The following is a 25444-nucleotide window of genomic DNA, read 5'->3' as shown; positions in this document are numbered from 1 at the left end:
GAATGCCTGTCCAGTTTATCATCAAAAGAAGAAAACCCTTAGAGGTCACATACTGGGGCACAATGTGTATTTTATTTTATTTTATTTTATTTTATTTTATTTTATTTTAAAGATTTCATTTATTTATTTGACAGACAGAGATCACAAGCAGGCAGAGAAGGAAGAAGAGAGATAGAGAGGAGGAAGCAGGCTCCCCACCAAGCAGAGAACCCAATGCAGGGCTCAATCCCAGAACCCTGGGATCATGACCTGAGTGGAAGGCAGAGGCTTTACCCCACTGAGCCACCCAGGCGCCACAGCATGTATTTGAATTGAATATAAACTCCATGCACTTGGATTGTCTAAGAACTGGACTTGAAGGGAACAACCTAAAAAGTGGTGATTTTTAATTGTACTGCGGAAATAATTTTGAAATACTGTAGTGAGGGATCTTTTGCAAATCTATTCTTTTGTATAGTTTGTAGGAAAAGTTTCATTTGTTACCATGAGTTTAAAAATATGAATAAAAAGAAGATGGGAAAGCTATTTAATGTGTAGGGTTAATAGCCCACCACACTAAGGTATATTTAAGAGGACATACAATGTATGGCATGTACAATGGCAATGTACCATTGTATGGCAGTGTGAATTACAGAGTAATATATGAATGAATACTTTCTCAATGGAAAAGAAATAAGCCACTGGTAGGTATACAGAATCAATCAGGAACATCTCCCAATCTACCTCCAAAACTGTTTGGAGGGTCACTTTTTAGTCCATTTCTTTGTATGTTACAAATACAAAATACACATATGCTCTCTCTCATGCAAGCCCTCCCTTAAGCAGAAATGGTATCACCCAATGATCTATAATTGTTCTATAACTCGTGTTTTTGGGTTAAACAGTCTATCTGAGGAGTCACATTTCTTAAACCTTTCCTTTATGTCTTGGGTTTTGCCTCTCATTTTAGAAGTTCTTTTTATACCCCACTGGGTATTCTAATGGATTTTTAAAGTGAGGGCATAAATGTTCATTCATGGTTGGATGGACTCGGCAGGCATTTAGAACATGACCATCCCCTGGACCAGAGGGCAGGTAAAGACAGTGGCTGTTTTGATCAGGGCTCTGAGCCAACACCTCTTTGGTTTCTCACAGGTGCTCCTTAGAGCTTCACCTCTCCTTGGCCCCTCCCACTTCCTGCCCAGCCTCGTCTTCCCTCCTGGTCATCACTCTCTTTGCTTTCCAAGGGACAACAGTGGTTTCCAGGTAAGTTGAGGGGGCCCATGGAGGTTGAAGGGGAATGGGTGGGTTCTAAAAACATTTTTCCTCTTAGTGTGTGAGGAGAGTGGGCCTGGGTCGTATCCAGATGTGAGGGTACAGGCAACTGAAATGAGAAGTAACCTCCAATTTTATGCTAATTCAGTTCAGAGAAGTCAGGGGAGGAAACTGTTTCTTGTGCTCTGGAAATTTGATCAAGCATCAACATTTTGATAAACGGTCAAAACTGGTCAATGATCTAAATCTCCTTTATCTGCAAGACCAAAAGGAAAGGGATGACAAAAGTTGATGAGAACTTATGGTTAAATATTGAACATTTAGTTACCAGTTGCCTAGTTTATATTAGCCAATATTTTTTCTACTTTCTATTGCCTTTCCCCCCAACCCTTAATACTTTTTAGCCCTTCCTAGCACCTTAAGATGGTCAGGGGAGAGAAAAAGAGATGCTATTCCGTGCAATCAATTTTTCCACTATAGTGGAATCATATCTTATGTGAGGGATTAACTTCCAAAGGGAGAAAGTAAGGTCAAAATCACATGCAGTCAAAATTATCTTAAAAATGGGGCATCTGGGTGGCTCGTGGGTTAAGCCTCTGCCTTTGGGTCCTGGGATCAAGCCCACCCGCATCGGGCTCTCTGCTCAGAGGGGAGCCTGTTTCCCCCTCTCTCTGCCTGCCTCTCTGCCTACTTGTGATCTCTCTCTTTCTCTCTCTGTCAAATAAATAAATAAAATCTTTTAAAAATTATCTTAAGAAGGTCCTTTGGTGGTCCATAAGACCTGAGATATACTCAGTTTTGGTTTTTTGTTTGTTTGTTTTTGACTGTGACATTGAAATAGGTATGTTTCTTCAACTGAGTGCTAGATAAAATAATTGATTTGAACAGGTGAAGGGAAAATAAGTATCTTTAAACTCTAGACTGATGTTCTGTGTGTTGAGATCAGGACCAGCTACATAATTTGCAAGGTGCAGTGCAAAATGAAAATGTTGGCTCCTCACTGAAAAATTATGAAGAATTTCAGGATAGCAGCAGCAGAGCATTAAACTGAATGTAGGGCTTTCCAAGCATGGGGCCTTGTGCACCTGCTCAGTCTGCATACCCATGAAGCCAGCCCTTCATACATACCAAGAAGCTTGGAATGTAATGAGAAGCTTGGAATCTGAGATCAACTCAGGAAGAGAAGCCTCACAACGCCCACAGAGGGAACAGAGGGCAAAATCATTGCCAGTGTTTAAATTATTCTGTTGTGCTCCCTGAACCCTGTCCCATCTGAGGACATGTAGTTGAATTTATATTGTGTTAAATCAGCACAAGATGCAGCCCCACTAGATAAGTCAAATGGTTGAGAGGTTGCAAATCCATACTCCAATTACATTAGGGGATCTTCTGATTTTTTTCAAAGACTCATTACAATTTAAAACTCAGATTTATGGTCTGTAAAAAGAAAATAAGCATTTCTATTTCTTTACCTTGCAATAATTTTGATCAGCCTTCGTCATATACGTGACAAAGGCAATAGAACTAAAACTGTTGTGTAATTTATAATAAACAAGCTGCATTACTGTGAATTTCCTAAGTGATTCAAAAAGGAAATTTAGAAAAATTAGATGTGAAAATAAAAAGCTTACTAGAGAGATTGCCTTTTAGAGATTTTTCCCAGAAGGTCCTGAACTTATTCTAAGCAAGGAGGATTTTATTCTATGACTGCCTGAGCTCTCTGAGCAAGAATGTGACACAAGGCTTTTTTTTTTTTTTTTAAGGGAACTGCCTAATATTTTATAGTACTATTTTTTTTTCAAAGTGGGTTTTTATATACAAGCCAGACTGAGGGCAGCTGGTCAGGTAATTGACCAGAAGGTTTCCAGATAGCAAGTTATTTAATATCAAAGTAACAACAGGTTGTGTTTCCAGGATATTTTCTCTCCCCTGTGTGGGTCTCTGATGTTACCTCACTTCCTCCACCTTAAGGTTCTCACCCCAGCACATGCTGAAACTTGACTCATTTGCTTTGACCAAAAAAAAAAAAAGCTTCCTTGTGGTTTTGAGAGTTACATATTTGAGCTTTGAAATAAGTGCCATGACTAAGGTCAGGCCACTGGTCACCCAGGTAGACTGGACAACTTTCCTGACTCATGCTCACCTGTTTCAACTTATGTAATCACACAAAAACAATCCTTAACAAGTGCCTATAAAGCCAACAAAAAGAAGCAAAGCTGCAATGTGTCATTGTCACAGTGTCCAAAACTTGGGGGGATATTTTTGGTTAATCCTTCTATTGTGGAGTTTTTAGGGTGGTGATGGCAGTTGTTCAGTGGTGGTTGTTATTTGGCAAGAATTGAAATTGGAGGCTTCTGTTACCCTGACTGCTGATTCCAACAAAAAATAGAAACAAGGGCATGCTCATAGGAAAGAACGAATGGGTGGCAACAGCATTTATTCCCTAATTTCTTGGTTTGTATCAAGTTGTATATTTTAGAAGGGAGGAGAGTGTAGCATAGGGAGACACAAATACAAATTTAGAAAGATCAGCAGCCAGGTTTGTTCAGAGTGATTTACCTGATAAATCAGTAACTAACACTGACTAGTGTTTACTGTATACAGTTGTAAGCACTTCGGATGATTTATCCCATTCCATCCTCACCAAAATCCAATGAGATAGTCATCACTGGTTATCCATTGACCAAGATCTGATGGGTAATTAATGTCAGAGACAGGATTGAACCCCAGACCAGTCCGTGTTGTAACACTGAATTATCCCAGCTAGGATAAGTGGCTTTCTATCCTTTAAAATGTTGCCTATCTGGTTTTTTCTAGAACCAGTTTTGCCTCCACAATTCAGACATGGTTTCAGCACGAAGTAGCAATACTTCAGCCTATACAAAATTCACTGACATTCCTGCATGAAACTTTCTTCCAAATAATGCCAGTTTACAGAAGATACAGCGGTTTTTATGTGAGCTGTTGGGGGAATGGTGTTTCTGTTCATCCTGAAAGCACACCCGCAAGAGCAGACGAGCAGCCACCCTGGGGCTGCTTATTTACATTAACCAATGTCGAAACTTCTCGGGTAGAGAGGCGCTGCCCGGAAGAACCCTAGAGGAAGTGAGATGTTTTATCTTTTGAGTGCACACGAAGTTTACAGTTTAAAAGTCTTTAGAGAGCCTGGGAGGGTGTGACTCCCAGGAACTAATCTTTCAGTCCAGCCATATGCAAATCTGGGCCGGTGTTTATGTGGAGGTGCAGACAGAAACGTAGGTGACAAGGTTGGTTGCTGACGCGCGTGGGAACGCACCTGCCCTGTTGTCGGTTGGGCTGTGAGTGTCTGTGCGGACACCGTGATGGTGAGTACCCAGTTTGGATCGCCCGCTTACATGAGGGATGCTCGAGTAGTAGAAGTTCCACTCGCAACCGGGGAGCTAGTACCATTATCCACGCTGGGCCGCCCTCCGGAAGCCCAAGCCAGCCCCGCGCTCCACAAGAACAGCCACCAGTGGTTCCGCGCGCAGCCTCGCCCCGCCCCCAACACCCCCACCCCCCCCGGCCTAGACCCCTCCCCCCTACTCGGCTCCGCCCCCCAGTGCTGACAGCTCCGCCTCCAACGCCGGGCGCTCCCAGCGGCTCGGCTGCCCCAGTTCCGTAAACACTTTTCTCCCCGCCCCTAGCAGTCCCGGGACCGCACCACTCGAAGACCGCGGGGGGGACGGTTTCCTCTCGCACGCAGAACACCGTCAATTCAAGCTCTTCTTGCCTCTTTCATCTGAAAATGAGTAAAGCTGATCTCGACTAGGCCAAATATGTCCGAGCTCTGCGATCGGATCCTGAAGTGACCTGTATTTCCCCCCTCCCTCAGCCCGTCCTCCCCTGCTCGCCGGTTCCACTGCTCCGCCGTGGCTGTCTCCTCAGAATCCCTCCCGGCCCTTTAAATACCGCGTGGGGCGGGGGGGGGGGGACCCGGAGGTTGGGGGTTGTTGGGCTGGTGAGTTTTCGAGGTGCTTTTGCGGTGCTCGGTGAGGGGACACCCAGAGACCCCTGACCCAGGTTCCCTAAGTCGCCTTTCTCCGCCTGTCTCTGCGCCGGACCCGGTGCGTATCCATCCGGGGGAGGGGGTCGCCAGCCTGAGGTGACGGGCCCGGGTCAGTGGACCAGGACATCTAGCCCCAGGGCAGCCCGAGGGCCTCCCCCGACCCACCTCGGAACTCTGTCCTGGGACTCCGGTGCCAGGGGCGTTAAAGCCCCGCTACTTGCTCCCCCAACCCCTTGTTTGACCTCGAACCGCCGTCCCGCGTGGGTGCGGGGCGCGGGTACCGAGTGGCCGCGGCGGGTGTCAGCTCGGCCGCGGGCTTTGGGCTCCGGAGGCGGCGGGGTCGCGGCCGCTTGGCCGCTGTTTACATCCTGCTGGACCCGTGCCAGCGACAGTGCAGCGAAAGGCTTCCCACCATCCGGGCCCCGGGAGGGGGCCCCCTCTCTCGCCTGCGACCCCCGGCCCGGCGCGGGTGGGCAAGCCGAGCCGCGGTGGGGGCGGGCGCGGCCCGAAGCGTGTGTTTGGGGTTTGTTGCCGGGGTTTCCCTGGCACTCGGCTGGGCCTCCGCCGTCCCCTCCCCCAAGGGTTTGTTATGGCAGGAAACGTGCTGTTGGAGGGGAGGGGCTGCCCGAGTTGGTGGGGTGTGTGTGTGCAGACTCTGGTGCCTACCCCCGAGCGGACTGTCTGAGGGAAGAGGCGGGAGATGCCAGTCAGGCCCAGGGCTCGAACCTCTGGCCTCTCGGGGATAGCCTGCGCTTCCCAAAACCGCGCCTCTGGATGGCACCACGGGGGGGGGGGGGGGTAACAGCGCTGATTTGGCACGTGGACGAACAGGGTACTGCGTTTTCGCTAGTACTGGGGGAAGAGAAAACTTCATTAAACAAGCGATTTCACAATGATATAAAGTTTCCTTTTAAAATAAATGTATTTAAATGCAAAAATCTAGCCAAGATAGAAGTGATTGATAAATTAGGGTATAGATGAGGAGGGAGATGTGGAAACAGACATGAAAAGTGGTATGCAAATGACTGAAGTTTGGAAATAATTGTCTTAGGTGGTTGTCCTGTTACTTTAACCTTGAGAAACCAGACAAGCTGTCCTTGTCCCCAGTGGGCCCCTCAGCCCCCAAGATCCTTGTGGTCCCATGGCTTCCAGCCCAGCCAGAGACCCTGCTCTTTGCCACCTGCCGATCAGAATGAGGTTAGGGCAGTGGTTCCACTTTAGTTGGCTCCTTGCCCACCTTGTCCTCTTGCCTCCAGGGATTTCATACATCACTCTGGCAGCCCGTGGAGGCTGCCTCACTTGAAGTGGCCCAGGGCTGAAGATACTCAGTCATGTGTGGAAGCAGCTTCAGTGCCATTTTGGGGTGTGGGGGGGGTTGAGGTCCCCAGGAGGAATCACTGGTATTAAACAGGCCAGTCAGGGGTGGGAGGAGAAGTATTTCCAAGTGTGAAAAGTGCCTAGAAATTCTTTTCCCTGATGCTGTAATGTTATGTGTTCCATGAACATCTGTTTTCTTAGACAATGACTGGCTTGTTGGCTTTTATCTAGCTCTTTGTTGGCTCTAATTTGATGAAGACCGGTATTCTCTAGCAGAATGGAACAGAACCTCTCTTCTGCTCTGTGGTTTATACCTTGCTGCATATGAATAACTTTCTAGCACTGCTGTTTGGGACTGGTTCTAAAGCAACATTTTGCAGAAGACGGAGCTTTTCCACACCATCTGCAATTTTTTTCTTCAGAGCCAAGTCTTATTCCTCTGACTCCTTACCCTTTACTACACATATGTGAATGCTTGTCTTTTCATATGACCTTGATCGGGTCTTCAAGGATGACATCCACTAGGTAGCTCTTGAAATATCTCATTTCCACGACTCAGCCTTAACTGGTTGGGCTCCATTCCTTGTCCAGAGCACTGCTGGAAAATCTAAATAGTGCACCTGAAAGTGTTTTTGATATCAGTTGTAAGGAGTTAAGACTTCTGATAATATGTGGGTTTTAACTAAGGATTTTGCAGTGCTTAAAGAATGGCTCTCGATAAAGGATTTTCATTTATTATTTTCATTTACATTTCAGAATTATTTTGGACAATAGACTCTTTCAGTGATGCCCTTCACGGTATAGCACTTGAGCAGCCACCCCGGGGTAAGGTCAGCTTGTTACCACATATGCAAGTATCCACGTGGTGTTGTGTAGATCGATTTGGCAGACTGAGAGTGGAAAGAATGAGCAGCAGGCCAAATTTTCTCCAGCCATCCTAGAGTGGTAGAAAGCATGGGCTATAGGAATCCATGGCCTGGCTTTCCGTTGTGCTTCTGCCACTGCTGTGAACCCTAGGACAAGTAATTTAATTTCTCTAAGCCTCAGGTTCTTTTCTATATCATGCAGATAATAGCAATACCTCATCTAACAGGGTTATAATAAAGATTCAAAGAGATTAAAACACTTAAAGCACTTATGGGGGCTGAGATATAATAAGCACACAGTAACTCTTAGCTCTGATTGTTATTATTTACTATCAATGAGCATAAGAAAGTGGAAAGACACAATGTAAACATTTCTTTAAGCTCTGGAGCTCTGAGTCTTTGCTAGTTTGAATTACAGGCACTGGGAATTGGAAAGAGGAGACATAGCCCTTCCTGTAAGCAGTTTAAAATGTAGTGGGGAGGCAGATATATAAACAACAACTATAGCACTTTAAGTGACTGCATAATGGAAATATGAGCAATGTGAGTGAGGCAGGAGAGAAGGAAACCCCAAGTTGTAATATGAATAGGAGTGTAGCTTAATTTGTTCTTCAGCAAGACACCTCCTCTATCCTTCGAAGTGTTCTCAGCTCTAGATGTCTAATTTAGATGGAGTGAGGATATCAGGGAATGTCACTTTGAAGTTGTAATATTTAATATTTAATTTTAAAACTGAATGACAATAAGGAGTCCATCCAATAGAGATCAGGGAAGCATGCTAGGGGACAGACTAGCAGGTGCAAGTGCTCCAAAGTAGGAAGTTTGGCATATCTGAAGAACCTGAAGGAAGCCATTGTGTTTGTAACGGGAAGGGTTAGAGAGAGAGTGATATGGGATGGTGTGTATAGGCAGAGGCCAAATCCCAGAGGAATATAAACCAGCCAGGAAACTTCTTAAGAAAAGGGAAACCACCTGGAGATGAACCCTTAGAAGGGATGATTTATTGTGCCTCTTCTGAAGGGCTCTGGCCTATTTCCTGTTTTTATTCTCCATACACTGTTCAAGAAGAACACTGGGTCAAGCCAGACTGTCTAGAACTTTTGTAATAGAGCAGTATCTAAGCTAGTCCAGCAGTGGGGACAGTCAAAATCTAAAAATTGCGGGAGCCCGGACTATTCTGAATTAGACTTGAAGTTTTGGTTCAGTACTTCTCTTTTAATCTTTTGCTTGGAAATAATTTAAAACTTAAAGAAAAGGTTGTAGGAACACTACAAAGAACTCCTTGTTGTCTACCTTTTACTCATATTCACCTGTTAACTTTTTGCTCCATATCTTTACTGTTTTCTCTTTTGGTCACTAAATTAGTCAAGAGAAAGTTGCATACATCATGGCCCTTTATTCCTAAATATGTAGTCAGAGTAAACTTATCAAAGTTAGTAAATTTAACATTGTAATATAGAAAGTAGATTCAAGTTTGTACCAGTGCTGTTAATTGATCCAATAATAGCATTTTTCCCCCCTTTGGTATAGGACTCAGTCAGGGATCATCTGTTGCACTCAGTTATCATCTCTTTTCATATGGAACATGTCCTCAGCCATTCCTTGTTTTTATGACGTTGACATGTTTGGAAATCATAATTTCTTTCAGTAAGAATAAAATAATAGTTGACAGTTTGTCAAGCACTTACTGGGAACGTAAGTACTTGACATAGACTATTTCACTTAATCTCCACAACATTTTTATAAAGGAGATACTATTATTAGCCCCATTTTACAGATGGCTAAATTCCCTCTCTCCAGTCAGTAGATACCAAGAGTCAGGATCAAAAGCCCAGTCCACTTGATTCCAGAGCCAGTGTTCTTCCTGCTTCATGGACATGTACATTGTCTCTGGTGGGTCTTTCTAATCCTGAACCTGTGCTGGACCGTTTGCAGATGAATGTGCTATGGGAAGGAAATAAAGAAGTGAAGTTGGGAGTTTGGACCCAGGCTAAGGAGTCAACTAGCAAATTAAAAACCCGTCTTCCTTCTGTCTGTCCCTTTAAATCCCTCTACTTGTTTCCTCTTCTCTAAAATGGCAGTGGTTGTATTGCCATTCATTCAACCATAAATGTTTAAGTGTCAGCTGCATCCCAGTCATTGGTCTTGGAAGGAATTATATAATACTGAACTTATTAAATGAGAAAGAATAGAATGTAAAATGTGATTATTCTCCTTGATGGTGACCCACTGTAGTGTTGGAGGCTTTGCTTGGAGTTATCCACTGTTTTCACCTTTGACTTTACCTTTGGCGAGTAGTAAATCCTCCAGGTAGAGCGAGATGTGGTGTTTTTGAAAAGTTGTGTGGTTTGCTTGTGATTGGCAGTGGTGAAAGTTAAGTAGGTCTAAGTTTGTCAGTATGAGAAGCATTACCTTTCTTAAAGGAATAGACTGGTTTTGTTATCACTATTCTAAGAGAGAATCCAAAATAGTTTTTAAAGCCATATAATTACCCTCAATGCCTTTTGAGTCAAGTAGCTTTGTCCCCAGATGACTTATATGGAAACCCGAGACCAAGAAAAGCAAGAACAGATGTGAAGGAACTTGCAGAAGACCATTTGCACTGGGATGGGGCGTTTGCTTTCAGCTTTATTATCTCAGATAAGTGCAAGAGTTCTGTTGTAAGTTAACTAACAGCTTGTTTATCTGTAGGGGAACATACTTTTATCATCTTGGGATAAAACAGTTCTCCCCTCTAGAGTTTTTAATGCTTGAAATGATAATAACAAGAAAAATGCAAATAATACTAATAATAGCAATCATTTATATCCTGTTTTCTCTGTCAGACACACTGTTCCAAGCACTCTACGTGTATTGACTAAATGAAGTCCCACACCAACCCATGCATTAGGTGTCATTAGTATGCCTAGAGGAGGAAAGAGGCAATTTCCTTATAGAATAATAATGGACATTTGGGCTTCAAAGGAAAGTTCCTCCTTGGATGCATTAAAGCCCAGTTGTGCTATGGAGCCTTTTACCATCCAAACAAGAGGGTCTGAACATTAAGAAGCTTTCACATTTTCTGTTGCATTCCCTGTGCCAGAAACTACTTCCAGTGAACTGTTGGAAGGAAGCATAGTTGCACATTATTAAGTATGTCTGCCATGAGCACATTTAATTTCAGAACTTCTAGTGAAGCCTCATGGAACTCTGGGTTTATAGAATTTTGGCATTTCCTAGCTGAAAGGAACCTTATAGCAGGCCCAGCTGCTCAGAAAAATGAGGTGAGGGAGCCATTGTGGTGTGCATGAAGTAGCACAGCAAATTAATGACAGATTCAAGCCTCAGAGTCTAGCCTTCTAACTCCTAACCTACATCTTTTTATTTTTAAATCTTTGTACTTTGCTGCCTTGTTAAACACAATTAAGGAGCCTACAAAGTGTGCTGTTCAGCTGGAGTAGAAAAATGAAATGGACAGTTATGACTATTAACCTATTTCATAAATTCTAATGGATGAAAGCTTTTATTCACCTTTACTTGGAAAAACAGCCAAAGTGAAGAAAAATTAAGAGCAGAGCATACAGAGCACTTGTTATGGCGGAATGACTGAAAAAAAAAATATGGAAACAAAGTTCAAGATTTTCAAATAGGAGTGTTACCAGGGTCAGGGAGTGTTGAGTCTTAAACCTAATAAAGTGCGTTTAGGTGGTAGGTTCTCTCTTCCCGTGCTTTAACTTTGGCAGTACCAGGCCTTAAGTGTGTAGTGGTATCAGTTTGTGAATGTTCTGGTTGAAGCTGTACCAAATGGGATTCAATGATTCCGATTCAGCTGACACTGAATGAATATTGTCACGTACTTGACACTGGCAATGGACAAGACACATTCCCTGCCTTATTAAGGATAGTCAGAAGTAGCCATGGAAAGAAAATAACTGTACAAGGGATGCAGCTCCAGGGTGGAGATATAGGACATGTGCTGCAGATGTACAGAGAAGAGTGTCATTCACTCTGGTCAAGGAGCAAAGGCTTCCTGAGGAAGGTAGCATTTTCAAGAAGTGCTATCAGTGAGACAGAAAATGGTGGCAAAGAGAGAGAAGAATGTAGAGGGAAGGACAAGTATTCCATTTAGGATTGGGGTTTGGTGGAAGTGAAAGAGATCAAGCAGACCCTTTTGTTCTGTTCTCTATTCCCTTCCCCCCAGCAGGTGGGAGTTAAAGCTCAAGTAGAACCTAGTTTGTATGTGGTGAAGGAGGTGACTCCCATTGGAGTCTCAAGGATTAAGGGCTATTTTATAGCCTGTGCTGGTGGTGGTTGGCCTTGGGAGTCCAGGACAAGGCAGACTTCTCTACCTGGTAGGTTCCTGGCGACTTCTCTGGATTCCTTGCAGAGGCAAGGAGTTAGTGGTCTTCTGTTTGTGATAGAGGTGGGCCTGGAAAGGATGCACTTGTACAATTGGCAGGACTAAAGGTTGATTAGGTGAGGCCAGGGGCAAAGGCCCTTGGGCACTGACCTTAAATTAAAGTCCCTCTGAGGTTCATCCTTATCTTTGTTACCACCCAACTGATACAAAATGGCAACATTTATCTCAACAAGACTAGAATCGCCCATAGGCCCATCCTGCCTCTCCTTTCTCATGCTTCCCCAGCAATGCCTTGTTTCCCCTTTTCACATGTGCTAGCCTCTGGCACATACAGTTGTAGGTATCTAGACTTGAGAGCCATGCAAGTAGGGCCCTATCTCTTTTGTTCACTGTTCTCTTTTTCCTGGTACTGCTGCTGCATAGTAGGCACTCAGTAAATACAAAAGGAACCACTGAAGAAACTGCACAGGATTTCCAGGCATACTATGCACAGCTGTGTTTTCAAGTTTTTGTAGCTTTAAAAGCTCTGTATACCTCACCGCATGGGCTGGTTTAAAGAGACTCAGTGAACCCTTACTATCATTATTGTCTATTCAGGACTCGAGGGGTCTTCTTCCTTGGGCCCTGGTTCCCCTTAGTGTCAGCTAATACCCTACGTGTCAGAGCCAGCTCCCTCCTAGGCCTTGCTAAGGCTCCAGGGCTCAGGGTGGAGCATCCTATGTGCCCAGGATCTCCTTTCTAGGGGGTGAGTGGGCCCAAGTGCTCTGCTCTTACCTGGAAGGCAATCTGATGTCCCAGATACAATACTGGACATAGAGTCAAGGGGCCGGTTTTATGGCACGGTAAGTCCCCTTGTCCCTCAGAGTCTGTCTCCTTCATCCATGAATCAGGTTCTTTGGTGCCTGTTTGTTCATCGGGTAGTAGTGGGTACCGAGTCAGCTGTCAAGTGCAAACCTAGTGTCAGGCTTTACACTTTGTATCATGGCAGTTCACAGGAAAATGGAGATAAACCTGAAAACTTGCCAGCCAGAGATGTTAGTTAGTCTTCTCCTTTCTCCAGGAGGCTCATCAGGAACTAAAGGGGCTGATTTAAAAAGTAGTTTATTTAAAACAAAGCCATAGGAATAATAATAATAATAATAGCTAATATTTGAGTTCTATGCACTTTAATAAGATTAATCCCATTTAATCTTCAAGCAACCCTCTTAAGTTTAGTCTTTCAGCCCGGTTTTACTCAAGAGGTAGGTGGCTTAGTGGCTTTCCCAAAGTCACATGGCAAAAGACAGTATGAGCTTCTAACCTAGGCCATCAGGCCTCAAGGCCCTACCCTCTTAACTCTTGCCTTCCATGCTTTAGAAACCCAGGGAGAGACTGTGTGTCTTCTGCACATTTTTAAAGGATCTGTTATTGCTGAAAGCTGTTCCACAGTCCCACTATGTATGTCCTGAGTAAGTTCACACTTAGGCTTCTGGAGTCTTATTTCTGGAAGGCAGTCTTGAAGGCCTGGTAATAACCTGGCTGCTATGGGAAAGATGTGGTTCTCTTCTGGGGACATTCCAACACTGTGACTCATGTGAGCCAAGCTGTCTACACTGGAAGAAGCATCTGTGATGCCAGTGGAAGTACCACAGAGCCTTGACGCCGGGTGTGTTTTTCTCTGCAGGCACTATCTCTTTGCCCACACTCGAGTGACACAAAATGCCCTTCAATGGTGAAAAGCAGCATGTAGGCGAAGACCAGCCAAGAGATTCAGACTCTTCCCGGTTTTCCGAAAGCATGACTTCACTCAGTGACTATGAGTGCTCAAGGCAGAGCTTTACAAGCGACTCTTCCAGCAAATCCAGCTCTCCTGCTTGTAAGCTGACAGGGGAGCAGGGGTTGTGGGGGACAGGGGAGGGGGTGTTGGTTCTAGACATGTGTGTTAGATAAAACTCATAAATGAATGAGAGCAAAGTAGAGACTTTCCCTCCTTTCTAGATGTACCGTAGTACTGCTGCAAAGGCAGGATTAAGTAACCATTAAAGTTTACAACCTGCCCATTTTTATTTTCATTACTGTCTCTGATCTGCTTTGGTTTGACTGTAAATCAGGTCCCTAAACCCCACCTGTCTTTTCTCTGGAGTAGTGGAAAGCCACTCCCTCTTGAGATCACTTGTTGGGCCACATTCAAGGATAAGTTCAAACTGGTCTTTTCTGATAATTGCCCCAATTCAAGGGTCAGGCAGGAAGTGAAATAATCTAAAGGGTTTCCTGCTGATTTCAAAACCTGTTGTGCAAATCTCCCCACAAAAGTGCGCAGGAGGGGAATTACTACACCAGGGCTGTGAGAAAGAGTTAAAAAGGTGGCCATAGTGAGGGAGCTGTCTTTTCCCTTGTTTGTGTATGGAAACTAGAGGTGTGTAAAGCAAGTGTGTTTTGTTGTTGTTGTTGTTGTTGTTTTAGCTTTTTAATTGACATTTTGCATAGGAAATACAACACCTTAAAAAGACAAAACAAATGCAGAAAGAAGCAACGAATGTCTCATATAATCAAATGCCCATGTCAAAAACATTTGTTCATTTGTGTTTATTTTAAATTTATACAATCTCATTTTTAAAATTTTGGAAAGTATGTAAGTATAGAGAAAATTTAATTTTGTCCATACTATCACCTGAAGATGACAGCTGGTGGTGCTTTGTCATACTCATTCTTCACATAGACATATGTGTGTATATATGTGTAGACACTTTTCACTTAGAATTATAACTAAAACATGGGGCGCCTGGGTGGCTCAGTCTTTTAAGCAGCCAACTCTTGATTTCAACTCATGATCTCAGGATCCTGGAATCAAGCTCCACATTGGGCTCCATGCTCAGCAGGGTGTCTGCTTCTGGATTCTCTTTCTACCTCTGTTTCCTGCCCAAATAAGTAAATATTTTTAAAAAGAATTATAACTAAAATATTTACCATGTTATAATATACTTTTAATACATGAAAACTACTTCAGTAAATGACTACACCATGAATTTAACCATTGACATTGGACATTGGTCATTGAGTTAATTTTCCTCTTTTTTTTTTTTTCTGTTACAAATGATGCTTTATGAACATCTTGGTGCATTGAGCCTTTCCAGGAATTCCTTTGGATATAATTGGATTATTGGACCCAAGTATACAGACATTTTTAAAAAAGAATCTTAATGGGACAAAGAATTGAGAAAAGAATTTACTAGTAGCCACTTAGCTTTTTATGCTTTTTCTCACTCTTTATATTATGTCTTAGGCTGATGCCTCTAACAGAGTACGCAGTCATCCTAAAGAGGGGTTTTCCTAATTCCGTGTATCACCATTTTTCCAAACTCTTCCTCCCCTTCCTCCTCCACATGGTCTTACTCTTCCTCCTTCCCCTCTGCTTCTTTGAAAAATTATTTTAGGTAGCAAAATATTGCCAGTTATTACTGTTGTTTGAGGCAATGATTTTCAATTAATTGAAGTTAAGATTTCCAATAGTCATTTTTAAAAGACATGGTTTATTAGAATAATCTTTAGAAGTAAGTAGAATAATTCTTTATATACTACTTCCTACTTAGATTATCCAGTTTACCAGATAGTTTTATTTTAAGTATCTACATTTATGAAGTTCTTACTTTGTTCTTCTTTACTTAAATTATCTTATTTAATTACCTAAACTCAGCCCTGAGGAGGTAATTATGCCCTAGTGAAGTCAAATGATATCTACCAATTGGCAAAAGTTGGAATCAAACCTAAACATTATGCTATACTGCCTATACTTTTAGAAGTTATAGTTTTAAAAAATCAATTACTTCATTTTGAGTCTGTTTAAGTTAATGAGTTAATGAATTAGAGAATAAAAGTAGTCTTATCAAATTCCTGCATAGTATATGTAATAAATGCAGTTATCAATAGGTACTAAAATATGAGGTGATTTAATAAAAGAAAGTACTTATAATAGCTTATACTAATAAAATAGTCTGGAAGACATTTGAGAATTTATTATCAATATAATAACTGAAACTATCAAAGGAGTTCTTGAATTTTTGAAGTCTTAAGAATAAGCAGGAAATCTACCCAGTTTCGTATGTATGCTTCTTATATGTTAGAATAACTTAAACTCCGTCTGCATCAGGTTTCGTAGGATGACAGCTTTTCCTCCATGACATGAACTGTGTTTTGTTTTTGTTTCAGCAACAAGCCCTCCCAGAGTTGTAACATTTGACAAAGTGATGGCGGCAGCAAGGAACTTATCAAACATGACACTTGTTCATGAAATTGCCGTAAATGAGAGCTTTCAACTGAAACAAGACGCTCTCCCCGAGAACAGGTAACCCGGAGGCATTTGTTCTGTGTAAACTGAGCTGCAGAGTCTCATACATACACATATGTTTACATTGATTCCTAGAAGTCTTGTGTAACAACTACTGGGAGCAAATACTGGTTAGTTCTCTAACAAGGTCTTATACTTGTTTTTAAAACCATTCCTCAAGGGTATATGTTACCCATAATCCTTAGAACTCAGCTGCTATGTCACTTCCTGAGAGAAGCTTTTCTTGACATTCCTGAGCATACTAAATTACATTAAATCCCCTTCCTAAAGACTCCTATTGCCCTCTTACCTCCTTTTTGTTAAGAAGACTTATAATTTTATGTTCAGTGTCTGTCTTTCCATGTGACCAAAACACCATAATGGAGGAACTATGTCTGTATTGTTTGCTGCTCTATCCCCATTGCCTAGCAGAATGCCTGACATTTAGTACATGCTCAAGAAATGTTTGCAGATGGACTTCTTAAAAACTGATATTCAGGGGCATCTGGGTGGCTCGGTGGGTTAAAGCCTCTGCCTTTGGCTCGGGTCATGATCCCAGGGTCCTGGGATCAAGTCCCGCGTCGGGCTCTCTGCTCTGCGGGGAGCCTGCTTCCTCCCCTCTCTCTCTCTCTGCCTGCCTCTCTGCCTACTTGTGATTTCTGTGTGTCAAATAAATAAAATCTTAAAAAAAAAAAAACTGATATTCAGGTTGTGAAAGATAAATAAATTAGTGGAACTGCCAAAGTGCTAAGAATAGGTGATCCAGAAGCATCTGGAGGTAGGAATCATAACTACAGAGGGACCCCGGTTAACTTCACACATACCCCCAACCCAAGGACCTCTAGTTAGAGCCATGCCCTTATACCCTACATCAGCCTCTCTAACTTCAGTGGATCATAAATCCCTTGGGACAAAGAAGAGAAAAGGCTGGAGGCCATAAGATATATCACAGATATATCATCTTTATAGGCAAGGTTAGCTCACGAATAATGGCATTAAATCTTCAACCTCAGTGTCATTTATAAATCCAGAGGCATTTCCTCTATCAATTAAGACAACATATAATATTTGATTCTATTTAGAGCTTTAATGTTTATTTGTTTTCAAGCAGGAAAGTAGCAAACATAATAATTTTCCTTCTTCAAAATGTGAATCATAGTCTTCCTGCTCCTGGGGTTATTATTCATGATAATCATTAATATTTTTTTAAGATTACTGGCCAAAATAGGTATATCTGGTTGGTTTTCTATGGTAGCTGCATTTCACCATAATCCTTTATACCAGCTCTACTGATACACTCCTAGGCCAGGCCACCATCACCTCTGACCTTGACTCTTTAAGTCCTAACTAGTTGCCCTGTCTCCATCCTTAGCTCCCCCAACCCACCCTCCATATCCACACGGTAACCGGTGACCTTTCTAAAGGGGTTAATCAGAGTAGGTCATTTCTTTGCTTGAAATCCTTCAGTGGCTTTTCTATTACACTTAGAATAAGAATTCAAACTCTACTGTGGCAGCAAGGCCCTACTTCCAAGACCATGTCTCTTATTTCTTTCCCTCCTGCTTGGTATGCTTCAGCCACACTGGCTTCCTTACTGACCCCAGAGTACACCAGCTTGATCCTTTTCAAGGACTTTGTCCTTCTTCTTTCTGAAAATCCCCTAGATTTTCACTGGCTGCTTTTCTGTCCCTCCTTCAAGTCTCAACTCAAAGGTCTGTATGTTAGAGAAGCTTTCTTCAGCCACCAGTGAAATTAGCACCCTCTCCATCACTAGCTACTACATTGTCTTTTTCTGTCTTCCTCAAGGTTCTGAAATTGCCTTATTTATTTTTAATGTGTTTTGTTTTTGTCTTCCTGTCCCTGCGAACAAATAAGCTTTTTGAGAGCGCACACTTTTTTTTTTTTTCCTACTATAGTAACAATAATACCTAAAACAGGGCCTGGCATATACTGAATGCCTTATAAACATTTTTGGCTGACTAAGAAAATGAATGTTTGAAGTTAAAATTAGTGTGTTTTTTGAAGTACAGCAAAAGACAGTTTGGAAGTATTTATACTTTAAATTCAAAAGTTCCAAATATAGGTATTAGTGAAGGCACTTTTTGATCAGATAGGCTCTGGGTTTGAATCCTAGCTCTGCTGAGACCATTTCTTTTTTTGTTTTTTAATTTTTATTTTTTATAAACATATAATATATTTTTATCCCCAGGAGTACAGGTCTGTGAATCACCAGGTTCACACACTTCACAGCATGCTGAGACCATTTCTGAGCTTCATGTTCCCCACGGAGATCATGGGGACTAAAATGTTGACTTCACACGCATGCTCATGGGTATCTGAGTGTCTTGAACTTAAATATTTTTATAACATGGGAAATAGGAAAGTCTCCTTTTTAAATTCTCTGCCATAGCTGGAAAATGTGAGCAAGGAAAGCAAAATGCAAATTTAGGACAGTTACCTTTATTTAAAAATGAAATGGCATATTATAACCTATTAATTTTTCAGATGACTTTCCACAAATGGCCACGTCATTACTTTTAAAAATATCACTGACTCTCTAACCAAATATTGTTTTGGGGGGAAAAAGGCTTAGCAAAATATATCCAATTTCTGATACCCAGTAGGAACCCTTGTAAATGATTTGATTGATCTCATTCTTCCCCACCATCTTCCAGAAAATTAAAAAGCTAAAAAGTATCTTTCAGCCTTTAGGAAAACTTACATTTAAATTCTGATGTCCCTGCAGGAGCTCTAAAGTTGTTGTAGCCCCTTCTTAGTTGGTCAATTCAAGCCACTACATGAGGCTTGTGAAGTCCAGAGTGAAATCCATGCCAGCAACGTTTGCCTTTCTAATGGCTCTGTAGTTGCTCGGGAGGGTCAACTTTAGAAAGAGCATTTATGTTGAATGACACTAGTCAGGCAGCCAGGATAAGTTTCAACATTTCAAGTTGCTGAGTAGTATTTGCAGTTACAGAAACAATTTTAGCTCACATTCCTCAGAAAGCTACCATGCATTCATCAAATACTCACTGTATGCCAGGTGCAGTGTGCTAGGTACAATGGCAGATACTTAGGAGAAGAAGTAGTTATTGCCTCTGCCTGGGAGAGATGTATGATCTTTAGGGGATGGAGACCCATAAGTACAGTGCAGGGAAATATATGCTTTTCTTACAACTGTTGCCAAATGTAGTAGGGCAGTAGGAATGTGTATTTAAGTGTGCACCTGTTTTATGACATTGATAGAAAGAGTGAAGCAAAGTGGCCACCTCTTCTATTGTGAGCTCTTCCTAGGAAGGTTCTTGTTTCAGCAGTCTGGTCTGGCTGACTTTAAATGGGACATCTAAACTGTGGTTGGCAGCAATTCCCATGCATGTCTGCTTGGGCCAATCTGTTCTATTCTGTGCAATGAAGCTTCAGCTGTTGAGGAAAGAGCAACTTTGCCATCTCATCCCCAAAATCTAGAACAAGTCTAAAGATCTATAGAGTAGCTAGGTAAATTATGGCATCTCCTTAAGACAGAATTTTATGAATTTATTGAAAGCTATAGCAAGAAAGCCCTTTTAAAATCTAGGAAAAACTCTTAGGACAGAATATTAAATGAAACAAGTATATAATATACCTACTGGTTATCCTCAACTATATTAAAACAATGCATTGAACCAGGGAGATATGTCAAAAGATTAAAAATGACATGGGCCATTTTTTCTGTTTTTTCCCCCCTGCATTTTCTGAGATTTTTACTATGGACACATTTCTTTTATAATCAGGAAAAATAATGCTTATTTTTAAAAACAATTTCCTTCCTGTAGCTTAGCCAGTCAAGTGAAGCACATTGTCCACCAGGCCTTCTGGGACGTCCTGGAGTCCGAACTGAATGCTGAGCCTCCCGAGTATGAACATGCCATCAAACTGTTTGAAGAAATCAGAGAGGCAAGTTGATGTTGTCTGTATTGATTAATAATTTTTTTCCCCAAAGGCTATTTTTCTGTCCTCCGAAGAGTATTGGGAGATTCTTTTCGGAAAACTGAGTAAGTTCAATCCCTAGAAGGGTGGTTTCCAAAATGCACTTCCTGGAGTGGGGGGTTGCTAGGGAAATAGGACAGTGGAAGGAGTGCAGGACAACGCTTCACACACACAGTGGTGGTCACAGTAGTTAAGAGCGCAGACTGGAGAGCTAAACAACCTGGTTTAGTGACGGGCTAAACAAAGGCTTTCTCTCCAGGAGTTCTAGTGTCCTGAGAACTTGCAGGGTAATTGTAAGATTTAGATGATATGACAGTTAAGGTTTTAACTGACATTCACAAAGCATTTGCTCTATGCCAAACACTAGATGATTCGTTTGTTGTTACCATAATGCTGTGTTATTCTTTCTGAATAAAAAGAAACCAAGTTCCCTTACTCACCCACAGTTACACAGCTTTGAGGGGTAGAGAGGGACTTGAGCTGAGGCACTCTGGCTTAGAATCCGTACTCCTATGCCATGTGCTGTGTGTGTAAGCACGGTTTTCACTGTGTGGTGAATACTTAGGATAGGTTGCTTGTATAATATATAATAAATATTTTATTTATTTATTTATTTTTAAAGACTTTATTTATTTACTTGAGAGAGAGAGAGAATGAGATAGGTCAGCTGGAGAAGCAGACTCCCTGCCGAACAGGGAGCCTGATATGGGACTCAATCCTGGGACTCCAGGATCATGACCTGAGCCGAAGGCAGTTGCTTAACCAACTGAGCCACCCAGGTGCCCCTATATAATAAATATTTTATATGTAAAATATACTAATGGAGCTCATGGGGTATTTCCATTTGATCTTCTTTAAGGGGTTCTTGTGGACCCATGATCTGCAACTTGTTCTTTCTTTGCGTGGTTTAAATGTAAACTTTTTGAAGTTATTTCAGTAATATTTCTTCCTTGCCAATTGGTTTTATTCTGATAGTTTCAGTAACTTCCATGGACTGGAGGCTGGGGTGAGGGGCACTTTAATTCAGAAGCTGGAGCTTTCTTTTTAGAGTTGAGGCACTAGAGTGCTCCTCTGACCCATCGTGCTTCTGTGGCATCCAGGGCATTAAAATATGCACAAGGAGCTTAGTCATCTAGACACTGAAGTTAAAACGACAACCCTTATTCACATTAAGGGTTATTAACGTTATTCATTGTTAACCCTTATTAACAATGCTGTTAACTTTCCTTTCCTATGTAGACTCTTCTCTCTTTTCTGACTCCTGGTGGCAACCGACTTCGCAACCAGATCTGTGAAGTTTTGGACACAGACCTCATTAGGCAACAGGCTGAGCACAGGGCTGTTGACATCCAAGGCCTGGCCAACTATGTCATCAGTACGATGGGAAAGCTGTGTGCTCCCGTGCGAGATGATGATGTCAGAGAGCTGAAGGCTACCAGCAACATCGTGGAGGTGCTGAGGTTAGCACTTTTGCTGCTTGCATTTTCTTTTCTTTTTTTCAAAGATTTTATTTATTTATTTGACAGACAGAGATCACAAGTAGGCAGAGAGGCAGGCAGAGAAAGAAGGAAGCAGGCCCCCGCAGAGAACCGATGCGGGGCTCAATCCCACGACCCCGGGATCATGACCTGAGCCAAAGGCAGAGGCCCCAACCCACCGAGCCACCCAGGCCTTCCTGCTGCTTACATTTACTGAGAGTACCTTTGAGTTCATTCCAAAGGGAAGTGTGGGGGACAGGTACGTAGGTGGTCCAGTCGGGTATGTGTCTGATTCTTGTTTTTGGCCCCAGTGGTGCTCTCAGGGTCATGAGATCAAGCCCTGAATTGGGTCCCATGCTCAGTGTGGAGTCTGCTTGAGATTCTCTCTCCCTCTGCCCCTCCTGATTGTTCTCTCTCTCTCTCAAATAAATAAATATATATTTTAAAAACAAAACAGAGGGGCGCCTGGGTGGCTTGGTGAGTTAAAGCCTCTGCCTTCGGCTCAGGTCATGTTCCCAGGGTCCTGGGATCGAGCCCCACATCAGGCTTTCTGCTCCGCAGTGAGCCTGCTTCCTCCTCTCTCTCTTTCTCTCTCTCTCTGCCTGCCTCTCTGCCTACTTGTGATCTCAAAAAAAATTAAATAAATAAAAATAAAAACAAAACAGAAGGGAAGTGTGGCAATTGAAAACCCAATAATAAGTGGTCTCCCAAAGGAATCCTTGATCTTAGAAGAAAACCAGATAAGCAGAGCTAAGTATTTTTGTGCCTTACTGCCCTGTCCTTTTTTTCCCCTCTCTATCCTCCACCCCCAAATTTAGTAGGAATAGAAACCATGTACACTTTGTTCAGACTCCCTTAAAATTTCAGGGGTTTCTAATGAAAATTCCTTCTTGAATCTTCTTTGTCTCCTTAAGACTCATTGTTTATACTTCTTAGTGTCTATTAGTTTATGGCCAGGTGTAGTGGATCAGCTGGAAGTATCATATTTGCTAAAGCAAATACTCTTGAGATCTGTGAAGGATACATTGGAATGCACATGTAGTGCCTTCTATGAAAAGTGACTTGCCAATGGCAGTTGGAATTTCAAAACTATTTGGGGATGTTTATTGTTTCCAGTCTGTAAAATAGGTCACGTTAATGAATTTCAGCTTAATTTCTTAATCAGCTCTCTAACTATTCTAACTCTAAAATTTTTAGACAAATATTCCATGTCCTGGACCTCATGAAAATAGACATGGTCAATTTTACAATTAGGAGTCTTAGACCACATCTTCAACGCCAGTTGGTGGATTATGAGAGAACTAAGTTCCAAGAAATTTTAGAAGAAACTCCAAGTAAGTACAATATAATGTATATATATTGAGGTTAGATGGAAATATGATATTTATGTTTTTGATGTCTTAAGGAATATCACTAAAGAATTTTGGCATTTCTGTTAAACATTTTTTTTAACTTCTAAAATAGACATCACAAATTTATCACTGTCTGCCCATGTCCCAAGAACTGTGCCAAGCACTATTCATTTCTTCATGTATTAAAAAATATGTATTTATTGAGCACCTGCTGTATTCCAGACACTGCTTAGTTGCTATGAATACTGTAGTGAACAAAACAGTGCTGTGACCCCCCAAGGAGCTGACATTGTAGTAGGCATGGCAAGCAAACAAATAACATATATTGTCAGATGTGTTAAGTGCTATGACGAAAAGTAGGGGAAAAGGGCAGAGAGCAGTGGGGCAGGAGTGGTGGAGATGGTGTTTTTTAAGATAAGTTAGACTGGGAAGACCTCACTAAGAAGGAACATTTGAGCAGAGTTTGGAAAGGAAAGAGGAAAGGGCATGAGAACGTGAGCAAGGAACATCCCAGCCTGAGGGAGCTGCATGGGCAAAGGCATGAAGCTTGAAGTTGGACAGACAAGGGCAGACAGTGTGGCTGGAGTAAAGTAGGCAAGGAGAGAGTGGGAAGAGAAGAGGCCAAGAGGTAGGCAAAGGCAGGTCCTAGAGAGCCTTGCTGGGAAATGAGCATTGAGAGTTGAGTCCAAGTGTGATGGGAAATCATTGGAAAGTTTTGAGCAGGGAGAGCAACATGGGATTTTAATTTTTAAAGACGACTCTGGCTTCCGGGTAGAGAATAGCTCATACCGGAGCAAGGAGAGAAGGAAACAGGGACACCAAGGAGGTGGAATTGCAGTTGCTACAGCAAGAACCAATGGTCCACGTAGCAGCAGTGGAAGTAGAAGTTGAACAAAACAATTTGCTGAAAGTTAGATGAAGGTGAAAAGGGAGATGTTGAAGATGATGCTCAGGTTTTCACCTGAGCAGCAGGGTGAGTAGTGATGGCTGTTTGTGAGGTGGCGCAACTAGGGGAAAGCAGAGGGAGGTGGTCCAGAGGCAGGGTTCGGCTTTAGATATATGAACATGGAGATCTTATTTGGTATCAACATGGTCAGGTAGGCCTGTGGATATGAGAGACTAGAGTTCGGGGGAATGGCGAATGCTGGGAGTATACATTCAGGACTCACTAGTATATTTATTTATAAAGCCATGAAACTGAATAATCACTAACATGTATAAAATGTTTACCACATGCTAAGCACTTTACCTATATGAGCTAATTTGATCTTCGCAATAATTTTAGGAAATTGCTCTCCATTTTATGGATGAAGAAACTGAGGGATGGACAGGTTAGATCCCTTGCCTCCATGACACAACTTGTAAGCTGTGGGGCTTAGACTCACCCAGGTGGGCTGGCTACACCGTTCATGCTCTTAGCCACAATATTGCACTAGATGAAATTACCTGGGGAGTGAGTGTCAGTACTAAAGAGGACTGATTTGGGATTCTAGAGCATCTAGGGCTTGAAAAGAGGAGTAGGATCCAGCATAGGTGACTGTGAATGAGTAGCCAGGGAAGTGAAGGAAGCCAGGAGCTGGTGATATTCTGTAAGAAAGTGAACAAAGCATTTGGAGAATGAAGACATAATCAGCTGTGACAAGTGCGAAGTGGTCAAGGAAAATGGAGGCTTGACCACTGGGTATGACTGCATGAGGATTTTTGGTAACCCTGATGGGAGCAGATTCATGAACTAGTGGGCATTAAGCTGGACTGTAAGAGGTGTCAAGAAAGCCTGGGAGTAGAGAATGTGATACCTCAATGAAACATCACAGTTACTTAGTTAAATAGGTACTGTTATACCCTTGATTTCACAGGCAAGGGATTTGAGATGCCAGATGTTGCACAGTTGGCAAAGGTCTGGCTTACCAGATTCCCTCATTGCCACTAGCTTCTGGGCTCTTAACACTAGCTTCTGGATTTTAATTCACTATGCTATAAGGCTGTTAGATGATCCCCCATCCCTCATGGACTGAGCTTTTCTGTCAAGCTAGTCAGTGTGGTAGCTTTATTTTTATGTAAACAAGGGCAAACAGGTACTACTTTTAAAGGGGCCCCAAGAGTCTGGGGCATGTCCACGGAAGAGGGCCTGGGTGGTGGAGGGTCATAGGAGGAACAGACCATGAAGCTGAGCACATTCTGTTTGGTAACAAGGAAATACACATGAGCCATGAGTACTGATTCAGGGACTTTGGGTTAAGCCCTGTAGGGCAGACTTGGATCCATGGAGGGAAATCACAGGCAGAGTTTTGATCTTTTTAGCAGCTGGAGCTGTTTTAAGCTTGGAATGAGCCTCTTTATCACTATTAGTAGTCAGTGCCAGCTATCATTTTGTTGAACACTTATTATATACCAAGTCCTTACTATGTGCCAAATGTTTTACCTTTGTTAGTCCATCAAAGCCTCACAAAGCCCTATGAATCTGGCACTGTTATCACTCACTGTTTGTAAATGAAGAAATGGGGGCACCTCGGTGGCTCAGTCAGTTAAAGCATCTGCCTTTGGC

General features: G+C 42.4%; 1 protein-coding gene across 4 annotated transcripts in view; it reads left to right on the top strand.

The window, feature by feature from the left end:
- The first annotated feature begins 4449 nt into the window (after positions 1-4449).
- Positions 4450-25444, top strand: part of TCP11L2 (t-complex 11 like 2) — a 41307-nt gene continuing 20312 nt past the window's right edge. Inside the window, exons 1-6 of one of the 4 annotated variants that reach the window (XM_004743061.3) lie at positions 4450-4598; positions 13467-13658; positions 15989-16124; positions 19916-20036; positions 21309-21529; positions 22745-22881. In XM_004743061.3, the coding sequence (XP_004743118.1) occupies positions 13502-13658; positions 15989-16124; positions 19916-20036; positions 21309-21529; positions 22745-22881 (772 nt within the window). In that variant the 5' untranslated portion in view covers positions 4450-4598; positions 13467-13501. Of the gene's footprint in view, positions 4599-5135; positions 5340-7400; positions 7424-13466; positions 13659-15988; positions 16125-19915; positions 20037-21308; positions 21530-22744; positions 22882-25444 lie in introns of those variants that run through there. The other 3 variants (XM_004743059.3, XM_004743058.3, XM_045084751.1) reach the window with 3 other exon arrangements.

The sequence above is a fragment of the Mustela putorius genome, unplaced genomic scaffold (genome assembly GCF_011764305.1).
Source record: "Mustela putorius furo isolate JIRA1106 unplaced genomic scaffold, ASM1176430v1.1 tig00000788_pilon_pilon_pilon, whole genome shotgun sequence".
NCBI lineage: Eukaryota > Metazoa > Chordata > Mammalia > Carnivora > Mustelidae > Mustela > Mustela putorius.
The sequence above is the reverse complement of the archived record's forward strand: the minus strand, read 5'-3'. Positions and strand labels throughout refer to the sequence as shown.